Source organism: Penaeus chinensis, chromosome 38 (genome assembly GCF_019202785.1).
Source record: "Penaeus chinensis breed Huanghai No. 1 chromosome 38, ASM1920278v2, whole genome shotgun sequence".
Classification (NCBI taxonomy): Eukaryota; Metazoa; Arthropoda; class Malacostraca; order Decapoda; family Penaeidae; genus Penaeus; species Penaeus chinensis.
The window spans coordinates 16,187,988-16,200,487 of NC_061856.1; the positions used below are offsets into that span (position 1 = coordinate 16,187,988).

Consider the following 12,500-nt stretch of genomic DNA (forward strand, 5'->3'; position numbering starts at 1 on the left):
GCCTCTACATTCACCCTTACACACCCTTACACATTCATAAGATGTCTCCCCAACATCTTCACACATCAACACACAAGGACAACAGCAACAACAAGAACAAAGCAGTAGTAACAACAACAACAGCAACCCCCCTCCAGAATCAAACAAAACAGTACAAAACAAAAACAACAAAACCTGATAAGGAGTACCCAGGTAACCCCCGCCCCCCTTCTCCTCCTTTAGTGATGATGACAAAACTATTTTTATTCCTGTGACTTAATAAGGCGATAAGTGTTTCCCGCAACTTCTCGCCTCACTCTTCGACATAAACAGACTGGCAATGCGAGAGGGAGAGGGAGGGAGGGAGAAAGGGGAGAGAGAGAGAGAGAAATAGAGAGAGAGAGAGAGAAATAGAGAGAGAGAGAGAGAGAAATAGAGAGAGAGAGAGAGAGAAATAGAGAGAGAGAGAGAGAGAAATAGAGAGAGAGAGAGAGAGAGAGAGAGAGAGAGAGAGAGAGAGAGAGAGAGAGAGAGAGAGAGAGAGAGAGAGAGAGAGAGAGGAACTTACAAGTAGATAGAGAGTGAGGGACGAAACAACGACAGACTAGACGACATAGCAAACATACTTCCATAACCAGACCTGTCAGTCCCAAAGATTCCCTTCTCTTCACATCATTTCCTTTCATTAATACATCATTATCCCCAAAAACTCTACCGAAATTCTCCCTTTGTCTCTGCCCGCTGCTTACCAACCCCACCCCGCAATATCCCTGCAATCTCACATTCACGAAAAGAAAAGAAAAAGATAAAGAGAGAAAAAAAAAAAACTCAAAGATTTCCGATGATCAACCCAGCAGGACCGCCGTTCCAAGGAGATGCCGGAGTGATGGCGTGCACTCAACCCTGCAATCATCGCTTGAAATATTGCAAAATATGTCTCCCTATTTTACATCACTCACTAATAATCCCGGAGAAAAATAAAGTAACAGACATATATATTTTTTCATCCCCATTTCTTTGTGCACTATATTCGGCATTCCGAATATGTATATGTGTATATATATATATATAAAAAAATAATTGAACAAATTTAACACAAAGTTTATTTAGTCCCAATATCAATGCCAAAAAAATCACGAGAAGAAAAAAAAAAAAAAAACATGACTGAAATTCTAACTCTAATAATAACAATAATAATAATAATAATAATAATAATAATAATAATAATAACAACAACAGACCTGTAATTATAACAAGAGTGAAAGAATAAGAGCAAAAAAACAATAACTGTGATAATAATACCACCACAAACAATCATAGCAACAACACCATCAACAACATCATCATCACCGGAGCAACAGAGGAGGAAGATCGAACAAACAGCGACTTCAGCCTCCGTCTCTCGCTTTCGCCATTCCCTGGAGAGAGAGAGAGAGAGAGAGAGAGAGAGAGAGAGAGAGAGAGAGAGAGAGAGAGAGAGAGAGAGAGAGAGAGAGAGAGAGAGAGAGAGAGAAGAGAGAGAAGAGAGAGAGAGAGAGAGAGAGAGAGAGAGAGAGAGAGAGAGAGAGAGAGAGAGGAGAGAGAGAGAGAGAGAGAGAGAGAGAGAGAGAGAGAGAGAGAGAGACAGAGTGAGTGAGAGAGAGAGAGAGAGAGAGAGAGAGAGAGAGAGAGAGAGAGAGAGAGAGAGAGAGAGAGAGAGAGAGAGAGAGAGAGAGAGAGAGAGCGAGACTCCCCCATCTCCACCCTGGCATTCTGTGGCGTGACGAAGAGCAGATGCCGATCGCCGAGCTCAACCCGACGCGCGTCTCGCCTCCAGAACACGCGGTCGGTCGGTGCTACGGGGGAGCCCGATAGTTGGAAGGGGCCGTTCGCGAGTTCGGGGCGTCGGGCGTAGGTCGGGCCGGTACGTCGGACGTAGGTCGGGTCGAGACGTCGGAACGTAAAATCGGAGAATCGGGCTTTAAGTTGGGAATGTGCTCCGAGAAGTTGGAGAGGGAGATGGGGAAGGGGGGAGAGGAAGGGGGGCGTGGACGAGTAAAGAGCTTCTTTCAGCAAGGAACTCTTTATCTTTACGATGTGCAAGAGGTGGGGAGGGAGGGTGGGAGGGGAGGAGAGAGGGACGGAGGGGGGAAGTGTGAAGAGGGGGAGGGAGGGAAGGAGAGAGGGAGAGGGGTGGGAGGCAGACAGAGAGTGAAAAAGAGAAAAGTGAAAAGAGAGAGAGAGAGAGAGAGAGAGAGAGAGAGAGAGAGAGAGAGAGAGAGAGAGAGAGAGAGAGAGAGAGAGACATTAAAAGAACATCTGGACAGGGTACAAAAAATACACGCGACCATAAACGACTAAGCACATAATGTTTAATAAATCAGGGGATATGAGGGTATGAGGGAAGAAAGAGGCCACAAGACAAAAAGAAAGAAGGGAGGGAGTGAGAGAGAGGGGGAAGGGGAAGTGAGGGGAAGGAGGGAGATAGGATGAGGAAGGGGGAGAGAGGGAAGGAGAGGCGAATATAGGAGGAGGTAGGGGAAGAGAAGAGTAAGGGTAAGAGGGGGGCGGCGGCGGGATAGAGAGAGAGAAAGATAAAGTGAGGGGATGAAAAGGGAGAGGCAAGAGAGGAAGGTAAAAATGAAGGAGGACGGGGATGAGAAGGGAGGAGGGAAAACAGAAAGGGGGTTGGGGGAGGTCGGAAAAGAGGGAGAAGGGGGGAGACGAGAGTGGTGAGCAGAGTGGTTGGCAATGGACAAACGATTATCGAGATGCGCAGCGAAAACCGTTAGAAGTGAAGAGAAATTGAAGGATTGGGATAACAGGTCATGGTGAAAGGACAAGGAGAAAGGAATATAAAAGATAGAGGTAGCAAGAGAAAGTAAGTGGATTCAAAAAATAAAAATAAAAGGGGAATGGAAGGAGGAAAGAGAGCGAGCGAGAGAGAACGAGAGAAAAAGAGTGAGAGAACGAGAGAAAGAGAGAGAGAGAGAGAGAGAGAGAGAGAGAGAGAGAGAGAGAGAGAGAGAGAGAGAGAGAGAGAGAGATAAAGAGAGAGAGAGAGAGAGAGAGATAAAGAGAGAGAGAGAGAGAGAGAGAGAGAGAGAGAGAGAGAGAGAGAGAGAGAGAGAGAGAGAGAGAGAGAGAGAGAGAGAGAGAGAGAGAGAGAGAGAGAGAGAAAGAGAGAGAGAGAGGGGCACAGAGAGAGAGAGAGGCAGAGAGAGAGAGAGAGGCAGAGAGAGAGAGAGAGAGAGAGAGAGAGAGAGAGAGAGAGAGAGAGAGAGAGAGAGAGAGAGAGAGAGAGAGAAAGAGAAAGAGAGAGAGCGAGAAAACGAAAGAGAGTGATGTGAAGAGAGAAAGCGAGACCAACACAACAAAAAAATCTACACCAGCATCTCACAGGAGGATAAAAGACACACAAAGGTATAACATAACAAAAGAAGGCACACATGCACAAGAGGACCTGCACGGCCCACATACACCCCCCAGTGCAACACACGACGCAACACGTGCAATGTTGCAAGGCGGGTTGGGCTTTGGTATGTGTACAGAAGGTGAGGCACTGACTGGATTCGGCCGCCGATTACGTCATCGTTATCTTAGGATTTCAAGGATTACAAGTGATGTGGGGCGAGGGGGGGAGGGAGGGGGGGAGGAGGGGAAGTAGAAGAGAGAGGGAGGGAGGGGAGAAGTAAAGGAGAGAGGGAGGAGGGTGGGGAGTAAGGAAAGGAGAGAAGGAAGGTGGGGGGGAAGGAAAGGAGAGAGATAGAGGGGGGGGGGGGGGGAAGGAAAGAGAGAGGGAGGGAAGAAGGGAGGGAGAGGGGGTGGAAGGTAAGAAGGGAGGGTGAGTGGGAGGAGGAGAAGTAAAGAAGAGTGAGAGGGAGGGAGGAAGGGAGGGAGGAAGGGAAGAAGGCATGGCGGAAGGAAGGAGGAGAAGTAAAGGAGAAGGGAGGAGGGAGGAACGGAGGGAGGAGAGAAGAAGGGAGGGAGGAGGGGAAGCAAAAGGAAGGTGGAAGGGAGAGACGAAGAGGAGGGGGGTGAGCGAGATGAGGACGGGAAGGAAAACTGGAAAAGAGTAACGGTGTGTGAAGAAGTGGCGTGTAAGAAACTGTCAAGGAAAAGGGAAGAGCTGACGCGTTACAGTAATAACAATAACGACGATGATAATATCTTAATAATAATGTCAATAATAATAACAATAATGAATGGTGAAAATAATCTACCGTGTTGATTCTATGGTAGAAAAACCCACAATGTAAAACTAGATTTATTGAAAGTGAGACAACAGTTTCGGATTCCATCCAACAACAGCAATAATTTAATACAAATAATGGTAAAAGTAATAATGATAATAACAGTAATAATGGCAACAACAATAATAATGATAATGATGATGCTGATGATGATAATAATAACAGTAATAGTAAATGATATTAATAACGATAATAAAAATAATAACAAAAACAAAAAATAACAACGAAACTGACCCTGTAGACCAGTGGTTCTTAACCTTTTAACTACCACGCCCCCTTTAGGAATTTGTCCGTCCCTCCAGCCTCCCTTGCATCTGTGAAAAAAAATCCCCTCCCTGATTTTAAAGAAAATTATATGTATTTTAGTATTTTTAATGAGTGTGAATGAGTCACATTATAATTAAATTTTCCAATATGTGTCCATGCTCTCGTTAAGAGGAAAAGAAAGATAATTATAGAAATTATATATTTTTTTTCAAGAGCTCGCGCCCCCTTAAGAACATACTGCCCCCCCCCCCCCCACCCCAGCCCCCGTTTAAGAACCACTGCTGTAGACGCTCTTTCCAAGGCATGACAGACAACTAAGAATCAAAATTATCTTTACCAACTCAAAGTTCCCAGGCTGACGAGTTCGGGTTAATGAGAAAAGTAATACAACATGATAATAGTAAACGTACCGTGAGAGTGACAAGCGGATTCCAGCTAAATATGTGCTCGTTCTTACCTGAAAAGACAAAAAAAAAAAATATGAAGGCTATATCAACATGTGTGGATGTGCAGAGTTTAAACAACATCACAAAGAAAAAAAAAAGAGAGATAAAATATCATAAAACTGAAACATGAAGTCAAACCAACATCACTGGCGGAACAGAGGATGGTAGAAATATATCAAAGCTATAAATATTTTCTGTACAGTTACCCCTTGAAATCTTGCACGTGATTCTCCGTTTTCTGTAACAGATTCCAGGGGAAGCACAAACAAGCCGAAGAGACAGCGAGGCACACACTACTCTACACAACTTAATTACACGAAAACAACTGAACTAAAATCCAAAATAAAATGCATAAAAAAAAACTTTACCCTCATTTTCAGCGTGAGTACAACGGACGACATATCTCACGTCCACTTTCTACAGCGAGACCGAATTTCGACCGATAACGACGCTACACGCTCGTTAATAAGCCGATAACCGTCTACCGAGAGTCAAGGGAGAATTCATTATCTGCGGTGAGAGGCGAGGGCGGCGCGTGTGATCATGCTAATGAGGGAACCCGGGTCGTAATACGATCTGAAGCCCGTTAATTTTCAGGAGTGGAGAAAGGAGCAGAGGAGAGGAGAGGAGACGAGAGACGGGATGGGATGAGAAAAGAGAGAGAGGAGAAGGAGAGAAAAAAAAGAGACGAAACGGAATAGAATGATAAAAGAAGAGAAGAAAAGAGAAGAGAAAAGGAGAGACAAGATGGGGTGGGATAAGAAGAGAAGAGAAGAGAAGAAAAGGGTTTGTGTGCCTTATAAGACACACAATCACCAAAATCAGTTCTATAAAAAAATAAAACACGACTACACGATACAGGACAAGATGAGAGAGAGTGAGAGAGAGATAAAAAAGAGGCAGTACATACAAACCAACAATAATAACACCGAACAAAAGTTAGGAGAAAAAAAATCCCGCCCTCACGAAATCGCTACAACCAATAAAACAAAATCAGATAAAAAGAAAAACACCGCCGCACTCTCACGCACTTCACACACTCCACGACGCCTCATAAAGCCGCAAAACCATGGAATTCGCCCGTGCGCACACCCTCCCCCGCGCGCCACCTCACCCACTGTGGCGAAGTGACCCTACCTAACCTACGTCGATCAGCTGGTGGGTGGGTGGGGCAAGGGGAGGGGAATGGGGGTGGGAGTAGCAGGGGCAAGGGGCGGGGGAAATTGGGAGAGGTGGAGGACAGGGATTGAGGGAGGGAGTAGGGAGAGGGGGACGGGGAAATTTAGGAGAAGGGTAGGAGAGGGTAGGATAAAAAAGGGATACAGATCAATGTTTTCCCCCTTTCAAAAAAGATCGTCGTAGGAATTTCAAGCAGAATAATGATGAAAAATGGGGGAATGGGGGTGAGAGTAGCAGGGGCAAGGGGGGGGATGGGGAAGGGGCGGGGGAAATTGGGAGAGGTGGAGGACAGGGATTTCAAGCAGAATAATGATGAAAAAAAAAAAAACAAGGAAAGAAGACGAAGATGACAAATTAGATAAAAAAGAAAAAGAAAAGAAAAAGAAAAGAAAAGAAAAAAACATATCCGTATCTCCAAAGAAGCAATATGGCGGAAGAATCTACGGCAAAAGTTGCGCGTTTTCCTCTTCGTCGTTTTATTTACAAGCTGTTGCCCTTTACGAAGACAGATGCGAGAGGCAGCTGGAGGAGGAGAAACGCCCCGTGAAATAGATAAAGACCCCGCGTTAAGGGCCTGAAATGTGGCACTTGTCACGTGACACGCCGGAGGGAGAAGGTTAGGGAATGGTAACGAGGAAGGGGAGTGGGGAGGGGGAGGGGGGGGGATTAAGGAGATGTAAAGGAATAAAATCGATAAACAAGGAAACGGTTTAAAAGATGAAGAAAGTGAGGAGCTGAAATGATGAAGGGGGGGGGGAGAGGAGGAGGAGGAGGAGGAGGAGGAGTAGGAGTAGTAGTAGTAGTAGGAGGATAGAGAATGCAATGAAGCCAAAACCTAAAGAAGTGAAGAAAAAAGAAATAATAACAATAAAAACTATAAAGCTATAGTTTCAAAGACGACGAAAACGCTAAAACAGTTGACTAACTAGACGAAACAAAAGGAGTAACCACAGACAGCAACAGCAACAGAAGGCAGTAAGTAATATTAACGGCGGTAGTTGGTAGTGCCGTCAAAAAAAGAATCCGATTATTTATAGCTCAGTAGTAGGTCACTTAGCACATAAACTGGTGAAAGGATAACAAAAAGAAAGAAAGAAAGAAAACAAAGATAAACGGGAATTGAAAACATACCCATAAACAAAAACAACAACAAAAAAGATAAATAAAGGTACTCCTTTAACTAAAACCAAACTCTAAACCCATACATAAACATCGTAGATAAAAAAAAAAAGAGAAACGACGAAAAACAACAACAACAAAAATAACAACGAAGAAGCAAGAACAAAACAACAACAACAACAACAACAACAAGGAAAGTGTACCGAACAAATAACGAAACCAGATCTCGCAGCTAAACAAAACAGAAGCGCCGGGCGTAAGAACATTCCTTGGTAGTATAATAACCGCCCTCATTCTTCCTAACCCCCCCCCCCCCCTCTCCTCCTCCTCCTCCTCCTCCTCCTCCTCCTCCTCCCTCTCCTCCTCCTCCTACTCCTCCTACCCTCCATCTCCTCCTCTTCTTCCTACCCTCCTTCTCCCCATGCTCCTCCCTCTCCTCCTCCTCCTCCTCCTCCTACCCTCCATCTCCTCCTCTTCTTCCTACCCTCCTTCTCCCCATGCTCCTCCCTCTCCTCCTCCTCCTCCTCTTCCTCCTACCCTCCTTCAGCCTCTGCCCATCCCTCTCCTCCTCCTCCTACCCTTCTCCTTCTCTTCCTCCTACCCTGTTCCTCCCTCTCCTTCTCCTCCTACCCTCCCTCTCCCCCTGCTCCCCCCTCTCCTCTTCCTCTTCCTCCTACCCTCCTTCTCCCCCTGGGCCGCCCCCACTCCCCCTTCTCCTCCTCCTCCTACCCTCCTTCTCCACTTGCCCCTCCCTCTCCTCTTCCTTCTCCTCTGCTCCTCCACCTCTTCCTCTTACCCTCCTTTTCCCCTCCTCCTCTTCCTCCTATCCTCCTTCTCCCCCTCCCCCTCCTACTACTTCTCCCTTTCCTCCTCTTCCTCCTTCTCCCCTTCCTCCTCTTCCTCCTTCTCCTCCCCGCTCTCTCTCCTTCCTTCGTCTTTCTCGCTCACCCACCGCTGTCTCTCCCCTTTCCTCGCAGCTGCACCGCATTATTTATATTTTATTATTAATAGCTGGAAGTTTAGATGTTCCTCGAGCTCTAGTATCTGTCAATCACGACTCAAAGCGAGATTTTGCGCTTCTACTCTCTCTCTCTCTCTCTCTTTATCTCTTTATCTCTTTATCTCTCTCTCTCTCTCTCTCTCTCTCTCTCTCTCTCTCTCTCTCTCTCTCTCTCTCTCTCTCTCTCTCTCTCTATATATATATATATATATATATATATTTAGTATGGTAACCCCTTCTACTCTATCTTTATATTATATATATATATATTTTTTTTTATCAAGTGTGGCAGCTTCTTCTACTCTACCTTTATATTATAATGCTTTTTCAAGTGTGGCACCCCCTTTACTATCTTTATATTATAATTCTTTTAATCAAGTGTGGCAACTCATTCTCGTTTACCTTAATATAATCCTTTTCTATCAAGTGTGGCAACCCTTTTTACTCTACCTTTACATTATCATTTTTATCAAGAATGGCAACCCCTTCAACTCTATTTTTATATTATCATGTTTTCTCAAGTGTGGCAACTCCTCTACTCTACCTATATATTATATGTACTTTCTTTTTCAAATGTGGCAACCCCTTCAACTCTATCTTTATATGAACATGTTTTATCAAGTGTGGCATTCGTCTCCCACTGTCATTCCACCCTCTGGCACCGCCCCCCCCCCCCAACACAGACGCGCAAAATCGAAAGATGGCAAACTCATCTCATAATTACGATGGCATCTAAAATGGTCCTCTCTCTCTCTCTCTCTCTCTCTCTCTCTCTCTCTCTCTCTCTCTCTCTCTCTCTCTCTCTCTCTCTCTCTCTCTCTCTCTCTCATCGTCTAGCACTGCCTAGTCACCACACACATTTTGTTCACCATCATCATCAGTGAAGGAAAGAAAGGGAAAGAGGGACAAAAGGTAGAGAGAGGGAGAGAGAAAGGGAGAGAGGGAGGGAGAGAGAGAGAGAGAGAGATAGATAGGGAAGGAAGGAGGGAGGGAGAGTGAGTGAAAGAGACGAGGGAGGGGGAGGAAGAAGGAAAGGGAAGAGAGAGTCGGAGTGAGAGAGAGTGAGAAATCGATAGACAAATAGATAATCATATTGAAAAATAAAAGAGCTACAGTATAAGTAGAACAGATACAAATAGACAGACACATAGACAGAGAGATAGAGAAGGAGGGATAGGAAGGAGAGGGCTCGGCACACCATCAACCACCCCGATGGATCAAGTTGCACTGCAATATTAACTGCTGATGCGCCGTACCCCCTCCCCCCCTCCCGCGAACCTCGGCAGCGTGTTCAGGCGCCCCAACTGCAAGGCCGCCGCAGTAGGAGGGGGGGGAGAGGGGGAGGTAGAGCGAGGGAGGAGGGAATGGGGTAGGTGGGGGTATAGTGGCGTGCATTAGTTTTGCGTGGTGTTGTGTGGTGGTTGGGTGCGATGACACCGAAATACTGAAGGAGGGAAGGTGGAGGGGAACGGGTACAGACAGAAAGGACCTGTGGATAGGGCAGGATAGTAAGAAGATGGGTGAGAAAGAGGGTGTGAGAGAGAGAGAGAGAGAGAGAGAGAGAGAGAGAGAGAGAGAGAGAGAGAGAGAGAGAGAGAGAGAGAGAGAGAGAGAGAGAGAGAGAGAGAGAGAGAGAGAGAGCCCGAGGAGGGGGGGGGGGGTAAGATGGGGAGGAAGGGAGAGAAAGGATTGTTTCAGATATACATGTTCACACACCTTACCTAAATCAAGTAATATGTTGCTACCACACATACACTCCCGCCCTGCCATCCACATACAAGCACACACACACACAAACGCACATACAAACAATCACACACACACACACACACACACACACACACACACACACACCCAACCCCCAATCACACAACCCCTCATTTATCACAATACCAAAAATAAACAAAACTTACAAAATGCCACAAGAAAAAAACAAACGGAAATCCGTTAAGAGCAAACAAGAGAGCAAGAGATCCTGGACAATATGCAAGAACCGAGGGCCATTACGGGCCGGCGGTCACGTGACCTGCTGCCAAAACAGAAAACGGAATGGCCTCTCAGAAAACGAGAAGAGCCACTCCCTACTTGCCTCTTGAACCTGGAAAAGGTGCAAAACTAACCACTCTATCCGGCGATATATGTTGAGTTCTAAGTATATAAAAAGTTTAATAGCGAGTATTTACGTCTCCCTCCCGTAATTCCACAGCCATGAGTCAAAGTTCGAACCTCATTTTCAATTCGTTTTGGAAGAGAGGGCAGCGAGACAGCTTGGATCCCACGGACTTTTTGTTATTTCAACATGCGCTCCGAACTTTACATGAGTCAGACTTTGTGCTTGCTACGTGCGCTGTATTATGAAGCCGAGTGCTGTGTCACCACTGTTATGGCGACATTTCGTGTGTGTTGACCACAACTTCGCCTACAAATGTTATAAGTGTCTACACAGGAAAAGATTAATACAATAGGCTATAAACACACGCACATGCATATTTACATGTATTCTCTCTCTCTCTCTCTCTCTCTCTCTCTCTCTCTCTCTCTCTCTCTCTCTCTCTCTCTCTCTCTCTCTCTCTCTTTCTGGCTGTCACTGTCTCTGTCCGTCCCTGTATGTATGTATGTATGTGGGTTTATATGTATGTATGTATGTATGTATGTATGTATGTATGTATGTATGTATGTATGTATGTATGTATGTATGTATGTATGTGTGTGTGTGTGTGAGAGTGTGAGAGTGTGAGAGTGTGAGAGTGTGAGAGTGTGTGAGTGTGTGAGTGTGTGAGTGTGTGAGTGTGTGTGTGCGTGTGTGTGTGTGTATTTAATTGTATTTTTGTGTAACTTTTATGCATATACATGTATGTACACACCCACACACATATATATAGAGAGAGGTAAACAGATATATGAAGACAGATGTCACCAACAGAGTTCCCGAGTCATAAAACCTCAATGGCCAATGCATAAACCAATACGCTTTGATCGACGGAACAAAAGATGCACAGCACAGGAAGCAGCCACAACATAATAAGCGGACACAAAATAATACCCGAGACAGGTATACTGAAAAAAAAAGATTAAAAGATAAAAGTCAGCCTTGAAACAAAATGGCAATAATCACCCTACACTGTAATTACCACAATTATCTGCCCATTAGCACTAGTCGCCATTCCCCCACTTAACGACCACCCTTGACAAACAATCATCAGCAATGCCCCTCCCCCCATCGGCACGGGCGCCACCCCCGCCCCGGACTTACCTGGTAAACGGAGGCGCGCTGGTGACAGAAGGAATAGCTGGGCGTGAAGCTGTACCGCTTCTGTCTCCCGCTGCAGCACACGAGGAACATAGTCCGGTCTCGTTCAGCCCCGCCCGAGCATTTCCGTGTCCGAGGCTTCTTGGGCGGGTGTCAAAAGTGAACACGAGGTGTATTTTTTTTCCCAGGTAGGTGGGGGTAGGGAGAGGGTAACGGAGGGAAAGCACTTTGACTTCGCTAATGCGTCATGCATGCGTTGGTGGTATGGCCGGCCATCGGACCTCCTCCATTTTCTGATATATTTCTCTCTCTCTCTCTCTCTCTCTCTCTCTCTCTCTCTCTCTCTCTCTCTCTCTCTCTCTCTCTCTCTCTCTCTCTCTCCCTCTCTCTCTCTCTCTCTCTCTGTCGGGTTAATCAAGAGTCAAGCACATCCATCCAACGGCTTTTTTCCAAGGATCTGGAGGTCTCAACACAGCCAGGCGGGCAGCTTAACACGGCCAAAAAACACAAAGTTAGGCACAAAGTTCAATAATAAATTTCAGTTTATTTCTATTTCCCTTTCGTTGTGCTTGCTTAGCTAACGCTTATATCCTGTAAATAAAATAATAAAAATGTAATGTACAGAAAGGTCTTCCTCGGTTCAAGGTTCAAAGTTCAATGTCACGGCCTTCGAACAACACGTGAATCATTCTCAAGTACGCAATCATGTCAAATAATACAATTTCATTCACAATCTCCCTTCACGATATCGCACTGCCACAAAGCGACTCCCAACATGTCAGAAAAAAAAACTATCGTTACCTTTACTTGTGGTCAATGTGGAGCTGAACGCTTCTCTCTGTTAACACCTGTATGATGCTAACTACCTTGCCTCGCTATTTCACACCACTTCGTCGGCTTGTCATATTAGTTTGTGCAAAGGGGAACGATACTTATTTTTCTGACAGTACCTAACCGACGCACCATTTAATACTAAAACGAAAGGCAGACACTAATACAAACCCAAACATTTTACTTTCTTCAAGCGT

The 12,500-nt window shown here is 45.4% G+C and overlaps 1 protein-coding gene across 9 annotated transcripts in view; it reads right to left on the reverse strand.

Moving 5' to 3' along the window:
• Positions 1-12,500, reverse strand: part of LOC125046221 (CD2-associated protein-like) — a 168,070-nt gene that overhangs the window by 100,213 nt on the left and 55,357 nt on the right. For 2 of the 9 annotated variants that reach the window (XM_047643968.1, XM_047643959.1), the window contains exon 1: positions 5,293-5,340. The exons of 5 other annotated variants lie outside the window; for them this stretch is intronic. In XM_047643968.1, coding sequence (XP_047499924.1) covers positions 5,293-5,325 — 33 coding nt within the window. In that variant the 5' untranslated portion in view covers positions 5,326-5,340. Of the gene's footprint in view, positions 1-5,292; positions 5,341-11,475; positions 11,824-12,500 lie in introns of those variants that run through there. 2 more of the 9 variants (XM_047643955.1, XM_047643956.1) reach the window with 2 other exon arrangements.